The sequence below is a fragment of the Pteropus medius genome, unplaced genomic scaffold (genome assembly GCF_902729225.1).
Source record: "Pteropus medius unplaced genomic scaffold, Ma_sr-lr_union100, whole genome shotgun sequence".
Lineage (NCBI taxonomy): Eukaryota > Metazoa > Chordata > Mammalia > Chiroptera > Pteropodidae > Pteropus > Pteropus medius.
Genome location: NW_024340696.1, coordinates 22,032,435 through 22,056,542, shown reverse-complemented (window position 1 = coordinate 22,056,542; position 24,108 = coordinate 22,032,435). Strand labels below are relative to the sequence as shown.

General features: G+C 31.8%; 1 protein-coding gene across 1 annotated transcript in view; it reads right to left on the bottom strand.

Annotated features, from left to right (window-relative positions):
- The window catches only part of GRIK2 (glutamate ionotropic receptor kainate type subunit 2), a 561,852-nt gene that overhangs the window by 337,512 nt on the left and 200,232 nt on the right, over positions 1-24,108 (bottom strand). Inside the window, exon 4 of the mRNA XM_039871757.1 lies at positions 21,286-21,543. Coding sequence (XP_039727691.1) covers positions 21,286-21,543 — 258 coding nt within the window. The remainder of the gene's footprint in view (positions 1-21,285; positions 21,544-24,108) is intronic.

Sequence of the window (24,108 nt, the reverse complement as noted above, 5' to 3'; positions counted from 1 at the left end):
TTCATACTAATTGGTTTCTAATATGTGTCCTCTTTGGGGATTAGCAGTATTTTAAACCTTTGCTCTTTTGTTGTGGTCTGAAAAATTCTGTTTGTTCTGGAAGGTAAAGGAGAATTTAAGTATCTGAATTGATTCTAAGAATGGTGTCCAAACTGCTTTCCTATTGCTTTGGTCAAAGGAAACAGTCTGTATCTCCCAGGAAGCCCTGTTTCAAGGAATTTGTCAAGAACACTAAATCAGTTTTAACTGCATGAGACATTCCTGGTAGATCTAGGGTGACAAAAGGGCTCTTCTGGCCTTTACTGCTCTTATCTGCAGCCCTAAGGTATGGTCTCTGTTCAGACTTGGTACTGAGGTCCCCCCTTGGCTGGCTACTTCCACTATTCTGCACCCTCTCTCTCCTCACAATCACTTCCTTTCCTTCCCTTTCTCAGCTTCCTGGCGTCCGCCATCACTACTAGGGCTCCTACTCAGGGCTTTCTCTCTTGACTCTTGGCTGGCACCTGCTCTGATTCTCTGACCCTACCTTGAAGCACAGTGATCCTGCTAGTACCCCAAACATTCTGTAAACTCATTTGCCTATTTGCTATAAATCTTAAATCTCCAAGTTCACTATGAGGAGGACATCCAGGGTGGTTTAGGAAGGAGATTCAGTTCTAGTAATTTGAGAATTTAAGTAAAAGCTGGAATGTGGCTTGTTCTTGGATGTGGACTGGAATGATCTATGAAAGTCAAGGTTGATTTTTAGCTGGTAAACGTCTCTAAGGTCTGAGGAAATTGGTTGTTAAACATTTTTAATATTACTCCCAACCTAGTGTGGTCCAGAGGCAAAGTAGTAGAATGGCAAAAACATGGACTTATTTAGCCAGACATGAGTACTAATTAATGTGTGACTTTGGGCAAGTTACATAACTTCTTTACATCTATGGTCTCTGTGATTTCTCTGTGCTTCCTTTAAGGAATAAATAACAAAAATAAAATACGTATCACAGCTCCAGAGCTATTATTATTTGCTTATATATTTCTTTGTTTTTATTCCAGGACCTGAACTAACTTCTTGGAGGAAAGAAAGAGGGACAAAGTCATTAGATGGGAGCTTCTCGAAAGAGGGGTTCTGGTAATTATTTCAAAAATTTAGTCTCTTCTAAAATGCTCTAACAATAGAAATAATTTAAAGGTATAATCATTATTATTGCAAACAGTAAAGACACAGAATCACAGTGCATAAGTGACCTTTATAGCTTTGAATTCAAGCTTTATTTTATTACATAAATCTTTGCATTAAAGATATTTAATAATATATTGGCTTATAACTTTAAAAAATACTAAAAAGTAGTGTAAGAGGCAATTTTTATATCTATTTCCCCCAAAAAAACATAACTCAGTGAAAATATCTCTACATAGATATGAGATAATCAGGCTCACAATTTGTGGTTTCTGATAATCTAACAGAACACTAGAGTGAACCTTGGAGAATCTGGATGAATGAATAGTTTATATGATCCTTGGTCTAATTCATATCTCAAATATGCCCTTTATTTATATACTCCAAGAACCCGGAATGGTGGCAGGCATTTAGTAGGTAGCTAATAAATATTTATGTGACATATGAATAGAGACACTGTTAACCAATGCTAATTGTATTAAGTCCATGTATATTAGCTCTAAACTATATATAGCTAGACTTCTAAGCCATAACATATCTAAGGCTATAGTCTGTCTTTATTACAATTTAACAAAAAACAATAGCTAAGAATATAGTAGGAGAAGCCAGTGGTTCTCCATCAGGGGCGATATTGCCTCCGGGAAACACTTGGCAATGTCTGAAGACATATTTGATTCTCACAACTGGGGGTGGAGACTGCTGCTGACATCTAGTGGGTAGAGGCTACAACATACAGAACAGCCCCTTCACAACAGAGAACTATCTGGCCCCATTGTCAATAGTTTCGAGGACAAGAAACGCTAGTCTAAGCCATGGATATTTGAGACTGGTACCTAGCACATCACAGTGATATGTAATGCTGACTTCTGCTTTCCATGCTGAACGCTTTATGTACTTGCCATTTAATGTGTATTCCAGCCATTTTGGTAGATTTTCCATGACCTAACTTTACTTTGCCTACTCTTTTACAACATGGCAGATGCTATTTATCTTCAGTAGGAAAAAAGAAAAAAGAAAAAAAAAGCAAACGACTGAGAGAGTTGTATGAGGAGCATTATGCATTCTTTTTATAGTCACTGTCTGCTGCTTCAGATATAATCTTTATCCTCCGTAAAACTAGAGACACTAAATACCATTTACTCATCTCTGCTTATCTCTTATTTTTGTTTGTCTGCTGCAGTTTCTTATGTCTCATAAAATAAAACCTTGGCTTAATGTGCACTTCTATAGCCTTGGAAAAAACTTTAAGTCCTCAAAAATTCATAGAGTGTAAAAGTTGCAAAGATGATATTATATTATTACTTTTGTTTAATGCTTTCTACAGGCCTGAACACTTCTCTTTTTGGAGTCGACTGTCTATATCACAGCTTAATCATGCAGAAATATGCATAGAGCTGTGGACTCTGGACTCTTGTTTAGCTTCAGCTGCTAAGTCCCTCCTCACCCTCCAATACATCATAGAAGTTTATTTCATTTTGTCATCATCTTTTTGTTGAAGTTTGTTGTTTTCTCCTTATTTTTGTCAAAGGTAGAGTTGTAGTGAAAAACATAAGTCCTGGATTCAACATTGGGATCAAATCCAGATTCCAATACTTAGTATTTTACCTTGGAAAAGTTCCTTAATGTCTTTACCACACATTCCACATTTGTATATATGAGGACAATAAAACAATATATAACATTAGGAAAATGACTGCATGTAAAGTACTTAGACTGCAACCAGCATGCAGCAAGTTCTCAGTAGCAGTTTTTATGATGATCATTACTGATGTTTATCTCTTATACATTATATCTCTTTCCTGTCTCTCTTCTCTGTGTTAAAAGCAAAGAAGATAATTCCTTCTCCAAATGTCTCTTTTCTCTTCTTCCCACATATTCCTGGTTGAAGGTTGAAAATTTTAAGATAATATTTACAGAGATAAAAATGTAGCAGTTTTAATTTCTCTATCTGGCAAGAAATTTAATGTATTCTACTGACAAAGAATTTCAAAAGTCATCTTCAATTTTCTGTAGTGATATCTTTTGCAAACTTTCAAGTGTAGGTGCAGAATTGTTACAGTTATAACATAAAGCAAGTTGACACGTTATTCTTAGTTATTTTTGTTTTCACTTTTCATTTATTTCTGGTATAATTGAAGTAAACTAAAGAGTATATATTTAAAGAGTAAAATTTGATTAGTTTTGGTATCATGAAATTATCACAACAGTCGAGATAAATATTTCCATCACCCACTAAAGTTTCTTTATGCCTCTTTATAATTATGTTTACTTTTTACTTTATCAAAAGACCAACAGGTAAGAATTAACTAGATTAAGATGAATACAAGTAAATTCTGCACTTTCTCAATGAGACATCCAGAATTATAATTAAATCATCAAAAAATAACAAAATCTTTTTCTTTGAAATCCAAGTGGAAAATATAATTGTGTCAGAATATAGGTTCTCAGACCCATAACCGTATAGTATTTAATCACTATTACACTCACTCAACTATAATAGATTTTATAAAAAAAATAATAATAATTTTTAAATATCTTTAATTTATAATAAGGCTTTAATAACAAAGCTGATTTTTTAAAATATATATTTGATCCTAGTGTTAGACAATTCACTCAACCAATAAGCACTGAGCATTTACTATGAGTCAGTTTCAGGAGGTGAGAGCACAGTGTAAAGAAGATGAATTCTCTAGAACTCTTACTGGAGAAAGACGCAATAAGCTAAAACTCATAAAAGCAGACAGTCCCAGATGAATTTTTTAATAAAATTTTTAAAAAATGGCAGAAATAGAAAATACTGTCTTAAGCACTAGACTGCGATAGGTTTTATCAAAAAAAAATTTGTAAATATCTTTAATTGTAATAAAGTTTTAATAACGAAGTTGATTTTTTTTATATTTGACCCTAGTGTTACACACTGGAGAGCAGAAGTGCTACTCATATTCAAAACAAGTGTGTATTAATGCAACTTAAAAATGTTATGTTGACATCAAAATTCTTAGAAGAACATTCAGGACTAACCAAAAGCAATAAAATTCAGGATTTTTAACATAATAGTACATTAAAAATATCATGAACTTATAAAATAAACTCTATAAAGAAAATGTTCAACTAATTGAACAAGTTCACATTTTTTTAAAGAACAGCATAACGTTTACTTACATAGGGGAGAAGGGAAATTTGTATTTTATGTTCCAGTTGTGTTGAACAAAATTGGCTTATATATAAAGGCATCAGATATTTTAAAATTTGAATAACTAAACCTTTAGAAAAACAAAACAGCCCTGCTAGCATATACTGTTTAGCTGCTTGTTTATGTGACACTTATTTTACATATATTGTCTCATTTGAGATGCAAAACAACTCTGTTGTGTATCATGTTTTTCTATTTGAGGGAGAAATTATGATAATCAGTTTATACATTTGGGGAAAGAAACCTACAATCTGATTTTAAAAGCTTGGTCATAACATAACAGTTACTGACAAAAAAAACTAATCTTCTAAGAGAGAGTATATCTTCAGCAGAGTGACTGGCTATCAAAATTAAATTAATAATTGACATAAGTTAAAGTCCCATATAATAACAATTATAGTTTAAAAAGTAAATGTCAAAATAATTAATGGCTCTTACCTCTGTTTCATAAGATTATGGTTGATTTTAAGGGTTTTTTTTCTTTCTTTCTTTCTTTTTTTTTGTTATCAAGCCTTTTTACATCCAATTTAGCCTACTTTTTCTATCAGTCAGGATAGGCTAAGTTATTTTGTGATTAAAAAAAATAAAATAAAACAAAATTCAGGGCTTAACAAAACACAAACTTATTTCTCTCTCCTACAACTTTTCTAACATGGATTGGTAGGGTGGATCTGCATGTTGTAGTTAAAGACCCCTATGTGGACAACTTTTCTCATCATCATCATGGCATGGGAAGAAAATGTGACAAATTGATTATTGGTTTTTAAAACATCTACCAAGAAGTGATTCAGTACTTTTGTTCACATTTCACTAGTGATAGAAAATCACGTGGCTTTTCCTAGCTTCAAAGAGGATGAGAAAATGCAATTCTGTTTTGTGCATAAAGCAGAACTGGCTATATTTAGTAAATAGCACCCATAACTATAAAACATAATAACTTTTTAATGTAAAATATGCTACATAAATTAAACATTTTGTTTATTTAAAATTTAATTATACCATTTTTTTTTTCCTAGAATGTTTATTAATTCCCGTTAACCAACATTTCGAAGTTCAAATCAAGACTGTCCCTTGTATTCGTCTTTGGGAACCTCCTTATGCCTTCGATCCTTATTCAGTCCTTTGAAGTCCAGGGTCAGCTCTTGGGTAAACTTCTTTAGTTCTCAAATGAATATACACTCTAATTTTAGGGCATGCCAGGCCCTTCATGATCTCTTTTGACCTATTTGTTCTCATTTTGGGCACTCCTACCTGACATACCCTGTGTTTCAACTACAGTAGACATGTCCCATGCTACAAATTTAACATATTGCTTCACAGCTTTGTACTTTTGTGTTTCTTATACTATCTATCCTTAACATGCATTGAGACCCAGTTTAAATGACATCTATATTTACTTTCTCTAACCAGGTGATTTCCTTGCTCTTACCTCCTGTTTGGCCATAATACTCTCTATGCGGCTCTCTTTTAACACTTAGCATAACATCTTATAATTTATTTGCAATACCAGATTTTAAGTATTTGGAGAATAAAAAATATCTTGTTTTTTTTTGTTCTTCTTTGGTCAAGTAAGTGCTTATTAAGGAATTAGTTTATGTAATCAGTATGTATCATCAGTATATAAGTGTCTAAGGATAAAAATTATTTTCAAAATAGTAATTACCTTCAAATTAAATATGTTACGGTAATTAATGGGAGATGACCTCCCTCCATCTGCCATTGAGAACTGACGAAGTGAGTCCAAATTAAAGAATGATAGTCCACTATAAAATAAGCAAGTCATTTGGATGTGTTATACAACATGGTGAATAGAGTTAATAATACTGTATTGCATATCTTAAAGTGACTAAGAGAGTAGGTCTTAAAAGTTCTCATCACAAGAAAAATAATTATAAATATATAAGTGACAGATGCTAACTAGACTTATTGTGGTAATCAAGTATTAAATCATTATGTTGTATACCTGAAATTAAAATAATGTATGTTAATTATACCTCAACAAAAATTTTAGAAAAGAAGAAGAATGATAAAACTTAGCTGAAGTACCACATGTACTGTTTTGAATCTAAAGTCCTTAAAGGATCTATATTAGTTGACTGGCTATCAGTTAGGCTAATAAATTAAAAAACTAATGTTCTATCATTTACAAAGTATACTTTAATATAACTCAAATTTGTCTGGATTTAGAAAACTGAATACATCATCCAAAGAAATCTATAGATATAATGCTATCTCTATCAAAATTCCAATTGTATTTTTGCAGAAGTAGAAAAATCCATGTTAATATTCATTTAGAATCTCAAGAGAGTGCAAATAGCCAAAATAATCTTAAAAAAGAAGAACAGAGTTAGAGGTCTCACACTTTCTAATTTCAAAACTTATTGCAAAGCTACAGTAATCAAAACAGTATGGCACTAGCATGAACACAAATCAATGGATTGGACTAGAGAGGATGGAAGTAAAGTCTCACATATATAGTCAAGTGATTTTCAAAAAGGATATTAAGACTATCCAACGGAGAAAGAACAGTCTTTTCAACAAAGTTAGGAAAATTGAATATCCATGTCTAAAAGGATAAGCTTGGATATTTACTTTACACCATATACAAAAATTAACTCAAAATGAATCAAAGATCTAAAGACAAAACTATACAAACATAAGGAAAATGCCTCATGGCAATGATTTTTTGGATATAATACCAAAGACATAATTAACAGAAGTATATAAAATGAGTACAAAATTATAAACTTCCGTGCATCAAAGGACACAATAAACAGAGTGAAAAGGCAACCTATGAAATGAGAGGAAATATTTATAAATCATGTAACTCATAAAGAGGTAATCTCCAGAATATATAAAGAACTCCTACAACCCCAAAACAAAAAATTCAAACAACGCAATTTTAAAATGGGCAAATTATTTAAATAACGTTTCTCCAAAGACAAATGGCTAATAAGCATATGAAAAGATGTTCAACATGACTAATCATTAAGAAAATGTAAATCAAAACCAAAATGAAATATCACCTCGCACCAATCAGGATGGCTACTATCAAAAACAAAACCAGAGAATATCAAGTGCTGGTGGGAATATAGAAATATTAGAATCTTTGTCCATTGTTGGTAGGAATGTAAAACAGTGTATTCCTTTGGAAAAAAAGGAGGTGCTTTCACAAATAATTAAAAATGGGGTCTTGAAGAGATTTTTGTACACCCATGTTGTATGTCAATTAAATCTCAATAAACATTTTAAAAAAGAAAAAGAATGGTCAAAAGCTGGAAGTATCTATGTAGAGATAAATGGATAAACAAAATGTGGTAAACATATAGAATGGAATTTTATTCAGTCTTAAAAAAGGAAGGAAATTTTGACGGATGGATACACAACATGGATAAACCTTGAGGACATTATTTTAAGTGAAATAAGGCAGTCACAAAAAGACAAATACTGTATAATTATACTTATATGAGGTATCCAGAGTACTCAAATTCATAGAAACAGAAAGTAAAATGGTAGTTATCCAGGGTTGGGAGGAGGAGAAATGGGGAGGAGTTGTTATAGGGTATAAAATTTCAGTTTTGCAAGATTAAATAAATTCTGGAGATTGGTTTTCCAACAATGTGAACATACTTAATATCACTGACTGTACACTTAAAAATGGTTAATATGGTTAATATGGTAAATTTTATTTTATATATATTTTACCACAATTAAAAATAGAAAAAGCCAAGTACAATATCACTATGCCCTGTACATGTTTAAGACCACTACAACTTAATAGTGTACAAATGTTTAAGTCTATCTCTACCCTAAACTAATGACCAAAATAGTTACAAATAACGTTGTCAGTTCTACAACCTCTTTTAGAGATATTGTAATCTCCTAAATAGTGAAGCAATTACAACCATAGATTAAATTGTATTGAGGAAAATACATGGATAATTATGAAAACAATATCACAGTAGGTCACTGTGTAAAATTTGCCTTGCATAATTACTCTGTAAGAAAAAAGTGACTTTTAAGGATTATTATTTCAATAGGCAGAGAAAACCATTCTGTGTGTCTTGGTTTGCCAAAAGCCTCTGTGAATGCTCTTTGATCTTTGCTATAGGCTAAAGGAACCCTTTTTCAATAATGTAAAAGCTAAGATCTGAGAAGTACCCTTTAGATGTGTCTTAACATAGAAATACAAATATCTTTGTCATGTTACTTCTTTATTCTAGCTTTATTGAAATATAATTGAAATACAATGTTGTATGAGTTTAAGGTACGCAATATGCTGATTTGCTATACTTATGTATCACAAAATGATTACCACCATAGAGTTAGTTAACACTTCCATCACCTCATAAAACTACCATTTCTTTTTTTCTGGGGGTGGGTGAGAATGTTTAATAGCTACAGTTAGCAACTTTCAAGGCTATAATACAGTATCATTAACTACAGTCACCATGTTTTACATTATATTACTGAGATGAATTCATCTTATAATTGAAAGTTTGTAACCTTTGACCAATATCTCCCCATTTCCCTTACCACCAACTCCTGGTTGACCAACGTGCTAGTCTCTGATTTTAGCCATGTTAGATTCCACAGAAAAGTGAGATCATACAATACCTGAGTTTCTCTGTTTGACTTATTTCACTTATTATAATACCCTCCAGGCCCATCCATGTTGTTGCAAATGTCAGGATTTCCTTCTTTTTCATGGCTGGATAATGTTCCATTGTGTCTGTGTGTGTGTGTGTGTGTGTGTGTGTGTGTGTGTGTACTGATTTTATACACACATACATTTTTATCCATTCACCCATAGAACACAGGTTTTCATATCTTGGCTACTGTGAATAATGCTAAAGTGAACATGGGAGTACAGACATCTCTTCAAGATCTTGATTTAATTTTGTTTAGATTCATACCCAGAAGTGAGATTGCTGGATCACATGATATTGCTAATGTTTTGAAGAATCTCTATGCTCTGTTCCATAGTGGTTGTACCAATTTACATTCCCACCAACAGTGCCCAAAAGTTGCCTATTTTCCATATCCTCACCAACACTTGTTATCTCTAGTTTTTTTTTTTTTTTTTATGATAGCCCTCCTAATAGGTCTGAGGTGATAGCTCATTATAGATATGATTTGCATTCCCTTGATGGTTACTGATGCTGAGCATCTTTTTATGTACCTGTTGACCATTTGAATGTCTTCTTTGGAAAAACATCTATTCAGATCCTCTATCCATTTTTTTTAAAAGATAGAAACAGTGTCTAAAGATTATATTTAAAATATTGATCTAGTTCCTTGGCTGAGTTTCCAATGACATCTGATGGTATTTAAAAAAAATTGCATCATTTACTTATGCCAGTAAGATAGCTCTCTGACCTTCAGTCATACTTTAGGAAAGGAAATTATAGCTTGTCATTATTCATTGTGTAATTAATAGAATAATTAACACGTTAGCGTTAAGATTTCAAGGGCTGACTTAATTTTCTTTAATGCCAATCCAATTATTTCAATTGGATAAAAGGATAAAAAGTTCATTGTGAAATGAAACAAGAGATTTAAAATATGCTTAACTGACAAATCAGAATCATTAGTCATGCAATTAGTTCTTTTTGCAAAATTCTTTTAAAGTTAAATTGAAAACTAAAATAATTTGTAAATTTGCTGAAACAGATAACATAAATCATTTTATTAATACTAGATTATTTTAAATCTTATTAATTTACATTTGACAACTTTTACTATATTTAAAGTATAATGTTCTTCCTCCATATTAAAAGCGACTCAAAACTGATTAAAATACTCTAAGGACAAGAATATTTAGCATAATTAAAACTACTTAGTGTGGAAGTTCAGACAACCAAATATTTTAATTAGTGATTGATATTTTGTCAATGTTAAATCACAATAAAACCATTCTAGTTTTGTTTAAAATTTTAAAATTCATTTGACCTATATAATGATGTCTTTGTTTACAACTGAATATTTTAATTAGTGATTGATATTTTGTCAATATTAAATCATAACAAAACCAGTCTAGTTTTGCTTAAAATTTTAAAATTTGTTTGACCTATATAATGAAGGCTTTGTTTACTATGTTGACAAGTTTGACTACCAATGATTACTTTTTTAAATATAATAATTTACATATTATTCAAGATTAGATGGATCAGTGGTTCTTAAATTTAATCAAGATTAAATGGATCAGTGGTTCTCAAAGTGTGGTCGATAAACCAGCAGTATCATAATCATTTGGCAACTTATCAGATAGAAAAACTCTCAAGCCATATCTTACCTACTAAATCAGAAACTGAGAATAGGCCAGCAAAGATATGTTTTAACAAGTTTTCCCAATTATTTTATTGCACCCTGCAGTTTGAGAACTACTAGACTAGGTTACACTGTAGGAAAAATCATTCCACAAATCACAGTGATTTAACAGAACAAAATCATGTCTCAAAAAAGCAAGGTATGATGTAGATCTAAATAATTTTCCAGGGAAGTTATCTTCGATATTTTGGCTCAGCATTTTAGAATGCTTTGAACATACAGCACAATTGCTATGGCGGGGAATGAGTAAGCTAGAGAATTACTGCCAGATAATTAAATGCTTTCACCTGGAAATGAGCAACACTCCCACTCACATTTCATCAACTAAAGCAATCCACATGACCACACTTAAATTCAAGGATTAGGCAACTATAAACTGCCGAGGGGCAGAAGTAGATATAACTAGATATTGGTAAACACTAATAATGCTTCTACCATTTGCAAGTCCCTGGGTATAACCTCAGAGTTACTAAATCATAGAACCAGGACTAGGAATCTCTAGTTTTAATAGTAGCCTAGGAAATCCTATTACTGATACCAATTAAATTTAAGAAGCAGTGCTTTGGATTTTCATTTTAATATCTGTTATATAATAAATTTTGTTTTATCAAAAGAAAAATGATTAGGTTTACAGAAATACAACTGTTTATGAATAGTAAAACATCTTCGGTTGTTACGTGAAGGAAAGGAGAGATGCAAGGCTTTGTATTGTCGTTAGCTTTTACTAGTCAAGGCCCTGTTTATCACAGGGTGTATTTAGTATGTGTTTAATGCATTTACACAAAAGACATTTATTTCTTGAGTTCTTTTTTGAATCACTGAAGTACTATCAGAGTGGACACTGCTATCTGCCATTTGAAATAATTCTGAAATAATGATAGACAATTATCTGTCTAGGATTTCTTGCCTCCTCAAAATTTTTGATTCTAGGTAATTTTGTCCCCAAATATACTTTATATACTGAATATTTAAAACAAGATAAGCATTCACACCATGTTGAGTAGGACAGAGAAAAATGCCTTCCTTACAAGGCAGTTGAGTTAACCTAATATATTATAAGTATCAAATGTAGGTTTTAAAATATTCAGGATCTGAATTTTTACAAAGGTGTTTCTGATACAGTCAATATATTTTGACTCTAATATATATATGATAAGCAATCTATTATATCTTTCATAAATAGATATATATTAGACTCATTTCTCTGCTTTACCTGAAGTCTTATTACAGTTAAAAATGAATGCCGTCACTTTTTTAGGGGTTGGTGCTATGGACCATAATCATTACTAAGTAACTCATAAAAATGAGCCTCTATGTAGAAAAGTCTCTACACTAAGTTACTTTTTAAAACATAATATTACTGTTGCCAAGCCAATCATAAAATATATATGTATATAATCATATATGCACTTATATACACATATAAACATGTACATGCATGTAAAACAATGACACAAAAATCTTTCAGTTTCCCCAAACTCCTTCTCCAAACTAAAAAACAAATGAACTACCTTCCTTGAAATTCTTTATCTCTTTCTCAACTAGTTATATTTTTCCTCCTTGCTTTTTCTCTGAAACACTCTTCCTTCAGATATTCCCATGGCATATTTCCTTAGCTTATTAAAGTCTTAGCTCAAGTGTTACCTTCTAAATAGAATCTCTTCTCACAACTCAACTTAATATTGCAATACTTCCTCCTTTATACTCCTTATATACTTCCCAGCTTTATTTCTCTCCATAACACTTATCGTATTTGATACTATATAATATACATATTTTTGTTATTATCACCTTTTACTAGAATGCACATTCCACAAGACAAATAATTTTTGTCTGTTTTGTCCCCTCTTGTATCTCCAGTACCTAGAACAGTGCTGAAACTTAGCAAATGTTTGATAATTATTTGTGGACCAAATAAAGGAATGAATTTTTTTCAAAAAAATGAAGAAGTGAAAAAATGTATGAATTAATTATAAAATAATTAGGGCTCTCGTGCCCAGAAAAACATCACCCTTACTAAATGGGTTATATGAGTATGATGAAAATAAGCTTTATTACAGAACTCATGACGAATTATTTTATCAACTAAACTAACTCGCATTATACACACAAAGAATAGAATTATTCACCCACAGGAGTAGGAGTCTGAAGGTTTCTTTACTTTTATACTTTGTAAAAATATTTTAGGATGCATCCTGAAGTTGGTGCACCACCAATGGAAAGGGCATACCAGGCAGAAAGTACAAATTTCTGCACAGCAAAAGAGACCTGTGATGGCAGAGCATGATTAATAAGGAAGAACTACAATTATTTAAGGAAAGTTGTAATATAAATTTTGAGGGAAGCAACACCAGGGAAGTAAAATCAGATGGGAATAAAAGTGCCAATGATGGGTGTTGCTTGCATTATGAGGAATTAGTACTCATTCTTCTAAAAACTGAGGAGCCACTGAACAGCTTTAAGCCTAGAAATGACAGAACCAGACTGTCATTTCACAAAAGACAATTGGTATCAAACAGATGCACTTGAATAGGGCAGTGAGCAGAAAGAACATGGTTCAGGCAGTAAATAATAAGGATTTTCACTAAGACAAATAGCAGGGATAGAGAATAGAGGTAACTTTGAAAAATGTAAGATAAAAATGAAAAATATTAAGTGATTCACCAGAAATAAGAAATGAGAGAAAGACAAGAATCTAAAATGATCATTAGGGATCTGGCTGAGTAATCCCATATAGAGGACAATCCAGGAAAAAAGGCAAGTTTGGGGTCTAGATAACGAGTTGGGTTTTTATTATGTTGAGTTAGATGTGCCTGTGAGACATCTATATAAAGATGATCAATGAGTGTCTAGATCTATGAGTATGAAGCTCAATAGAAAAGACTAAAGATGTAGATCAGAGAGTAGGCACCATATGGTCATGTGCCATGTAACATTTTGGTCAGCAACTGCCCACATATATAATGATGGTATACTACATAGCCTAGGAGTGCATGTAGTAGACTATAGCATCTAAGTTTGTGTAAGGGTGCTTTATAATGTTTGCACAATGATAAAACATCTTAACAACACATTTCTGAAAACGTATCCCCTGTTGTTAAGTAGGCACGACTGCACAGTCAGAGGAGGCATGGATTAAATAAAAGATGTTAGGGAGAGTGAGGTAAACAAGTAGTAAACAGGAAGACTGAGACTAAAGCCTTGAACATCAAGGAGCAGGGAAAGAAAAAGGAGTTTAAGAGTATGTGAATGGGAATAAATGGCTGAAATGAAGGAGTAATAGGAGAAAATGATGGCACAGAAACCAAAGTAGGAGAGCTTTATTTTTCCTCTGAGAAAGGGAGTAGTCAAAATTGTCAAGTGCATCAAAAAGGTAATATAAATACTACCCTTCCCCCTATGATGCCAAAATGTTGTAGGTTGAAATTTAGACAAATTGGTAGTGTCTGGGAATTAGTAGGGAAATCTCACTTCACACACACACACACACACACACACACACACACACACACACACACACAAATTGCTTTTCCAACAAAGGCAAATATTACTGATCATTGAGGTCTGGTATCAGACCCATCCCTTGTATTTCTTTAGATATACATATGTATTTATATCACTATAGGCAGAAATATGTGAATATAAATTGTGTTGGTTAGAAATTTTATTTTTGTCTTTTAGGGTTGACATATATTTAAAGATTTTAGAACTTAGAGAAAAGATTAGTTCTATGAATGGTTAAAAATATTCATTCTCATGTTATAAGAACCCAAGTAATAATGTTGCAAATAATTTTTAGGCTTGCTTAAATAGAAATAAAAAAACTATGTTCAAGCAAAACCAACTTTGTAGAAACACTAATACACCAAGCTATGTAATCAACTATATCCAAGTAATTAGGTTTAACTCATAATTGCTAATTGTATCGCCACTTGGAATTAGACAACTTGAAACTTTGTACTCGGAATATACAACATATAATCATCTTAGATCCAAATTACCGCACTCCCTAAAATAATATTGAAATTATTTTGTTATGTGTTTTACAATATAAAAATTGTTATATTATTCAAAAATTATTATCTTCCGGGAATATATGTTTTGATGTTAACTTTTTCTATTGAATTATTTTATTTACCCTATTTAAACAAAGGTCCATGATAAAATAAACTTTTACTATTAATTGATTTTATATTTTATTAAGTTAACTCCCAAAGTACACGGATGTATCTAGAACACAGTCTATAAATACATTTCATCCAAGTTAATGAAGTTAGGAAAGAAAGCATTTCTGCTTTTGCTCAGGATAAAAGCCTTGGCCTTTTTTCTATATTCATGTAAAAGAAATTAATCAATGTTGTTTGTTAAATATTATAATACCTAAAAAATGACTGATTTTTCTTCATTAAATAAAAAAATACATTTTCTCCACTGAATTCTTTTCATGTCTATATTCACCTCCATGACTGTCTACTCACTAACATAACTAAATTTGCTTGTACCATAACCCTGTTTTTTTGGTCTGTTATGACAAAGAAGTCCAAATGGAAGACAGAGCAAAATGAAAAATGTCATTGGGAACATCATATGCCCATACTAACTTCCTATTCTTCAAGATGCATTTACACCTTCAACACCACTGGATGATTCTAAAAGATTATTTCATAGATGCTTCAGGCTTAACGTATTAGAATCAGTTTACTATACTTTCTACCAAATCTCTTTTTTTCCCTTTTTAAGTAAATCTGTCATTGATTAGTAGCCCAGAGCAGAAAGTAATTCTTATCTTCTCTGTCTCCATCATTTCCTCCCCTTATTTACTAAATCCTACAACTTGTATCTCCTAAATCTATCTAGAATTCTCTACCTCAACTTCATCAAAGTCCCCTTAATTGAGACTGTTTTCTTTTTTGAACTTGACAAATTCAGAAATTCTCTTGGTTCTGCTCTTGTCCTGTTCCCTACCATAATTCAGTAGCCCCAACATAGTCATACTGTAGTCAGAGAGACTTTGCCAAAAATAGTTCTGATTAGGTCTTTCCCTATTTTAAAAAAATAATAAAATTAACCAAATCGAAACATAGTAACTAATACTATATTACAATACATAACAAAGTGGGTTTTGAAGTTGACCGCTTAGGGTCAAAATCCAGACCTACCATTTACTTGCTATGTAACCTTTGGCAAATTTCCTCAACTCTCTCCATTTAAATTTTATCATATGAAAGAGCGGAATTAATAATAAGGAATGAGGGAAAAATGGCACATAGCTCATGGCATTTGTATTATGTGAGTTTTAAGTTTCTACTATGTGGACTCTATGAAGCACTTTACCTATTTCACTAGTCATGACTATTATCCCCTGAAGTATGTATTATCTTCAGTTTACATATTTGTCACCTCAGGCTTTTAAGGTCAAGTAAGTTGCTGAAAAGCACACATCAGAGACAGAATTTCAACCCAAAATAAATGTTCTGACATCAAAGAACATAGTTACCATGATAGTCCAGGTTACCTGGTGTCCTTCTCTCTATGTCCTTTCCTAAGTTCCTAGGAAAGGAACTGAATGAGTACACTCTCATCCCTGAGGCACTCAATGGTGGTTTGGAAAGCAGAGTCACATCACACAAACATAATGTACTGCTGTAACCATGCAGAGGAGGAAGGAAAAGTAGCTAGTAGGACCCCTTTTATGATTTTTCTTATGGTGGCCTTTAATAAATTTTCCCTCATCATTCCTCATCTTTGTTGTTTCTGATGCTTGGTCATAATGAACTGCTTGTAGTTCCCTGACAAATGGGCTTCCTCAGGATTCACATTTACACATGATATACCCTTTAGCCTCTTCTCTAGTTGAAGTAGTTCTACTTGTCCTTCATGATAATTTCTTGATAATGTCACCTTTTCCAAAACTCTCCTCTGTTTTCTAGTGAGATTTAAAATCTTCTCCTCCTAAGCTAACACAATACTGTTTTCTTGCCTCTATTTGTACTTGTTACTCTATAATAATGTCCTACTTATATTTTCTCTCTCACTCTCGCTCTACGCTGAACCCATGGAAACAAAGTTTTATCTATAATACTGTCATTTGTGCCTAACATAGCACCTGGTATACAGAAGATGCTTGATAATAATTGCCTGAATAACAGTAAATATATGTTTACTTGCAGTTGAAATATAAGCATAATTCATTCTAGCTTTCTTATACAAATTTTGAAATGATAGAGGAAATCATGTCTATGTATATGAAAACCATTGTTGAATGTATTTACTCAATGTCAAGTACTACAAAGCTACCAAATTTAAATTAACCTTGGGCAGTTTCTTTGTCTAAACAATAGATATAGTAATACATCTTTATGCATTCATTCCTGAAATAATTATTAAGGTACTTCTATGACCCAGGCAATATCTAGGTGCTAGTGATAGAATGGTGGTAGATAAAAGTTTTATAAAACCTGACATGATATAGTCCCTGTACCTCTAGATCATGCTAGGTTTTATAAAACATTTTTAAAAGTTTTGACTTTATCCTTAGAGCAATGAGAAACTATTAATAAAACAATGGATTAGAATTGCATTTTTTAAAATTACTCAATATGGAGACTGGATTAGTATATATAGATTTGAAGTGGGAAGACCAGTTACAAGGCTGTGAATGATAATTCAGGTAAGAGATGATGGTGATCTTGACCTAAGAAGTGGTAGAGAGGATGAAAGAAATGAAGAGATTTGAGAGATCAGAGAGGTGTAGGATTGACAACTATTAGAGCTTGATGATGGGGCCAAAGAAAGGAAGGAATCATAGAAGATATTCAAGTTTCTGTCTTGGGCTGCTGGTGAAGAATAGATTCAGTCACTGGAAGAAGCAGGGATGGTGGAGTGATAATCCATTTTCTTTAGGACTCATAAAATTGCTTTGAAGATTAAGTGAAATAGTTTATATAATAGCAACTACCACAGTGCCTAGTGCATTATAGCTTTTTTCTGTAGTCATTTCCATTCCCTTCTTCTCTTTTCCAAATGTGCACCAGTAATTTAGTAGCAAACGTGGGAATAGAATCCCAGGCTTCCGTTTACTAGTCCAGAGTTGGGTCTTTTTTTTTTTTTTTTTTAATGTACTGCTGATCTATAAACAAAAATGAAACATGGAGATTTTAAAGCAAATATTCACAACTTATGCTGGATTGCTTACAAGTTGACAGCTATCCAACTTATTTTTAGTTTATATTTAAAATGAATCATATGTTCCAAATGACTGACAGAAACACAGCTTTGTTTCTGAAGCCAATTCTTTTCCTTCGTTTTTGGACATCATTCAGAGCTGTAACAGACTTTCAGGGTGTTTAAAAGCATTCATCCACGACAACAACAAATGCTAATTATCATAAAAAATAAACAGCTCCTGTTAACATCATTCTAAGAATTTCTCCCACTCCAGCACTATATTTCATCTATCATCCCATCTGTTTGGGGGGTAGGAGCAAAGACTGGATGGAAGTATAATTATCATGTATCAAACTGGACAATACAATGAAATAGAAATGAATATAAATGGAAGGAAGAGCATACATAATAAATAAATCTGGAACGAGAAAAAAGAAACATAAATAAAATGGCACACTGTGTTCTGCAGTAAATAGCAGATACATTAAGTCCATAATGGAGTCAATAATGTTTATCTTGTTGAGTATGAGATGGGTTTTCTTCCCATATCAGTCTATAGTCCTCATTATAATCAAATTTCCTCCCACATGATCAAATAGTCATGTTGTTCACATGGAAGTTTAAAAATTCTCTCTGTTCAATTCTATCATTAAAATTCTACCTGGAGACTTTCAAACATATCCAAAAAGACAAGGAAAATTGACTTCTATGTGTTTATGAATACATTTCAAAAGAAATCTGCCTCTGTTAGAGTCACTTTATCCTATAAAAAATATGAACAGCCTAGTTCTCAAAAGTGTTTTAAAGTAAAAGGACTACAAGTGGTCAATTACAAATGCAATTAGCTCATTACAAATGATATTAAAAACATGAACAATCATGTGCCCCTAAATAGAAACTAAAAACTCAACAAGGACTGGGACTTTGTTTATTTTACTGGCATACACTCACACCTGTAACTGTTCCTGGAATGTAGCAGGTGCTTAATCGATAGTTTTTAAATCACAGATTGCATAAAAAGAAGCAATTATAAGCTTTTATCCTCAGAGGATTTTTAAGCTATACCTAGTCTATGAATAATTCTGTAGTGATTCTCAGCACCAACATCTAAATAATCAAGGACCTTTGGAACCTCCAAGTATCTATGTCATCTTCAAAGTGAGAAGAGTGACATTTTCTTTTAAATAGTAACAAAGTATTTTTTAATCAATTTAGTATAAGGTCAAGCCTCCATTAAAAATATACACATCCAATTAACTAATTATATATGTTTATCTATTTAAATTTGCCTCAATGATATGTTTATAACATTATTAAAGCAAAAGATCAATTACATATGAAGCTTTTCTTTAACAAACTGTGATATGATCTCAATCACAAATCCCATTATCTCTTTATTCAAATACTTAAGAACCACATATATGAAATAAAGATGTCATACACACACACATACGCACACACAACCAAATAGTGAAGAAAGGTGGTACAGTCAGCCCTCTGTATGCACAGGTTCTGCATCCCTGGATTCAGTCAAATGTGGATCCGAAAATATTTGGAAAAAAACATTATATTGTTGTTGATGTGTGCTATACAGTTAGGCGTAGGATAGCTGTACTGAATACGTACAACTTTTTTTCTTGTCATTATTCCCCAAACAATAGAGTATAACAACTATTTACATGGCATTTAAATTGTATTAGATATTGTAAGTAATCTAAAGATGATTTAAAATATACAGGAGGATATGCCTAGGTTATATGCAAATACTATGCTATTTTGTGTAAGGGACCTGAGCATCTGCAATTTTCGTGTCCTCAGGAAACATAACCCCTCAGAAACAAATCACCTGGGGATACTGAGTGATAACTGTATATCCATAAAATTTTGAATATTTGTGAATTTTCTTTCTTCTATGAGGAATTTTAAGATAATAAGGAGCAAATACAAAATACGACACATACAATATCCACATATATATTTATGAGTGTGTATAAATATGTATATAATGTGTATGTGCATATATATATAAAAATATTTGATATTTGGGCAACATTCACTTGAATTATTTCAGAGGGAATAAAGAAGTAAATAATCCATGGATTCATAATGCATGTGTATTTATATTTCTGTATATGACCATCTATAAACATATGTGGACCAATTTATACCTGATGGTGCCCTGGACCATCACATTATACAACTTAGAGAAATCATTCACATAGAAAGTTAAAATTATTTGAAATATTTCACTTCTTTTAAAATCAGAAAAGCAAAATTATTTTATTAACGTGCATTCAGACTCACTCTTTCTTATCTCAATGAAAATGTTAAATTTTTTTTCATTGTTTTTCCAACCCTGTAATCTCTGTTCTCTGTTCTCTTGGGAGAATTTCTATCTGCCAATTTCCATATGGTCAATTTTATTGTCAAATGGACTAATTTCTGCACGTAGTTCTAAATATTGAATGAATGAACAAAGTGCGCTCTTGTCATACTTTAAGAGAATTTAAATTCAAATGAATTTCAATTTTGATGTAAATGTCAAGGTATAGTGAAACACCTTCGAATAAAATATTTTAAAATTCTAATTTAAAGAGCACTGTTTAGTCATTGGTAAATATCTTAACGTGAAACTCCTTTTCACTATATAATAACCAAACTAACATGCACTCCCTTCAACAATATAACTGCAAAAAAAAACCTAATACTTTATTTTTACTACTTTCTTATGCTCATCTATGAGACTTGTTTTTAATTGATAGCTCAAGATAAACATTCATATATAATAATAACATATATTTAAACAGGAAAGCACAGACAACCTCTAGCCAGAAAATATTCATTGAAGACACTAAAATAAATACGACTTTGTAAGCTCTATTTTCCAAGTCCCTAAACTGTATTTGCATAGAAATAGTTCCCAAAACTCAAGTATTTCAGTGAGTATAATGTTTGAAATTTGAAAAAAACACTTTTTCAAATGTAAACTTGTTAAACAAATAAAGGTTATTACTTTTCATAAACATTCGCTGCATCTAAAGAGCTAGAAAAATGTTAAGGCAAATTCTAAATTTCTTGATAAGTTTCACTGACAACCAATTATGAAAGTTTAAGTTGGGAAACTATCCTGAACTCAGCAGACAAATTCTTTTAATAAATATTTCACTATTATATTTCACACTATCTCTATTCTTTATCGAATTTTATAGTGATCTTTCATCAAAAAAAAAAGTGCTTCTTTTAAAAATACAGAGAAAAAATATGTTTTAGCTTTTTTCTTGTTTGTCTGGATGTGTGAAATTAGTGTTGATATTTGATTCCAAATGTTTTTCCAACCTTCGATTTAAAAAACACAGTAAGAATCTCAAATAAGTTTTAGAAAATTATTTACATTTAAAACACAGCCCCAAAGGCTACTGATTTTTCTTACCAGTGCTGTCATCATATACGACTGTGACGGTTTTCCATTTGAAGAACTGCACCAAGTCCAAAATGGCACGGCTGAGTGAAGAGAAGTCTGGATAGAGACTGACATAGAAGGAATCTTTGTTGTCTGACACCTGGTGCTTCCAGCGGGTCTGTATGTGGGGAACCCCTAGAGCATTGCAGATGGACTGCACAGCGTTTGCTGAAGAGCTGTGTGAAGGCCCGAAGATGGCAGCCACCCCAAGAGACAGCTGATCACAGGCTGAAGAGGAGATAGAAGTCTGTCAATAATGAGAGGAGTGATGCCAGTGTGCTAACACTACATTATTATTGTAAATCCAAAGGTATTATCTTGATATATTTTTCTTTAATACAACACTTACTTTTTGCTAATTTTATATTTTGTCTAACTCTAAACATTTTCAGTTTGTTAGAAGGGAATGAATTCATCCAGACATCTGCCATTCAACATTCAGATAACTTTACAAATAATGTCAAGGGAGGGAGAGAGGTTAGAACAGAGAGGAGGAATACTCTGGAATTTAAGATGTTCATTCTGAAAGAATGGTTCATGTCAGGGAGTTGGAGGAATAGCTTTCCTTCTAAAATTCACTGGCGAGTCCCTACAATTTCAATTTCTTAATCAGAAGCCCTTTGGTTCCTTCTTCCCATCCAGAAAGCTCTCGCCACACATAATTATTTGCATATGTCTGGTGATAGAAGTCAAGTTGTGCATACAATCACCCATACAAAACCTAATATGGCTCAAAAAGGATGATTTCATATGGATTAACCCCACTGAGCATAAAGAACATCAAAGTCATTAAGTAAGAATTTAATCACCTTTATTAGATCTTTTATATTGGCCTAAATTGTTTTTTAAAGTTGTATTTATTACTAGGAAATTTTATTCATATCAATAATAATTGCAATAATCAAGAGAGGCATAAACATACTAGAAGATATTCAGGTGAGAATAGATATACTGTGACCGAACTATGAGATACACTGAAGTGAGTTTGGGCCTAGAAAGTGAACAATTACGGGAAACATGAATATTGTCTTTAAATATTTGAAGATATGGCTTGTGAAAGAGGCTTAAGTTTGTTTCATTTGGCTGGAAAAGGAAGAATTAGTACAAATGGTTAGAAACTTCCCATGAATTTTGATGTAATTTAAATTCAATAATTAAATTTAAAGAGAAATTAGTAATATCCAAAAATGAAATAATCCGCTTCTAGAGGGAAGATTTTGCCTATCACTGTAACTATTTAAACAGAGCTAAAGAGAATTGTTGTTGGAATTTAGGCATCAGTTGGCTGTTCAGACCCAACTCTTCCAAAATAGTTTATAACTCTAAAACATAAAATTTTCTGATGTTTTCTTTCAGGAAATTTGCTCCATAATAGGCAATGTGATAGATGGATTCTTAAGCATAGAGATATTTAATAATTAAGTAAATTTTAGTTTAAAAAAAAAAAACCTGCTGTTTAAATTTTCTTCTAAAATTTAATATAATCTAAATAAATAATTTTTAAATATGTATAGTCTTACTTTTAAAATAATGATTAAAATTCTAAATCAGTAGGAAGGCTAGAACCTAAAATTTTTCACTTACTTGGATCTTAATTCACATACTCAGAATAAAAAAATTTCCTTTGTCAAATTTTTGACAAATCACAAATCAAGGAATGCTAAAAACATTATATTGAAAGTATAAAGAAAGTTTATACTTAAAATTTAGAAAGTTCCTAATTGTGTTTCAAATAAGTTTTCAGTAATAAGAGGAGTCATTGAAAAGCAAAATATGATTCAAATAAGAGAAAGAGGCCCACAAGGTTAAAAATACTATATTAGATCTCTTCTTTATATTATCCTTTTACATATTGCTATGCAAGAGCTTCATAATATCAAAACCATGACATTCACCCTTTCAACATCTCACAAAGAAAGTTACTCATATACTCATTTGAGCTTTTCCTAGCTTCTGCTCAAAGTCAGTAATCGAATTTGATTCTCAATGGATGACAATGTTTGTAAATTCATTTTAATATTTTTGAAAACTAAATAAGTTTAATACCTCATAGTAGCCTGTTTATTGTTAGGACATTCTAGTCTGTTTTTTATTTTTTATTTTTCATGTTGCACCTTTGAAGTCAGCATTGAGAAATCTATTAATATTTTATTTTTACTGCACTCATATTTCATATTCTTTGGTCTAAATGATCTCAATTGAAACAGAGCTTCTTCTTCCTAATGGAAATAATCATGAACTATGTCACTAATCAAATGCACTTGTCTTGCAGTTAATGACTTATTTTGCAATTAGGATGACAAATATAGTATTTCGCAATAACCTTTACCCTTTTATTCAGCCTTTAGAACCTTTCATCACCCTGACATGGTTCTGAAATATGGAAACTTATTTGTATTCATAAAGATATGAATTCAAAGGGCAGGCAGAATATAGGCTTTGATAAACACTAGTTAGCTGGGGGAAAAGAAGGATTCTTTCATCTCAAGAAATATTGTACCTTATCAGTGTCCATTAATATTAATGAGCTTAGAAGAAATCTGCACCAAGTTAGAGTTATAAATAATTATGTACATTTCTATTAATGTAAGGTAGCTAATAAAATAATATTAGCATTACAGAAAGCAAATATTGTTTTAAAAATAGAAACTTGGAACAAATGCTTTGTAAGTCCTCTCCTTTGAGAAAATCTGTATTATGAAATTGAATTCTTGTTACATAAATGCTAACTACGCAAAAAAAAAAAAATCACGTACTTTGATAAAGTAAGACTGTAGAAGCATTTCTCAAAAT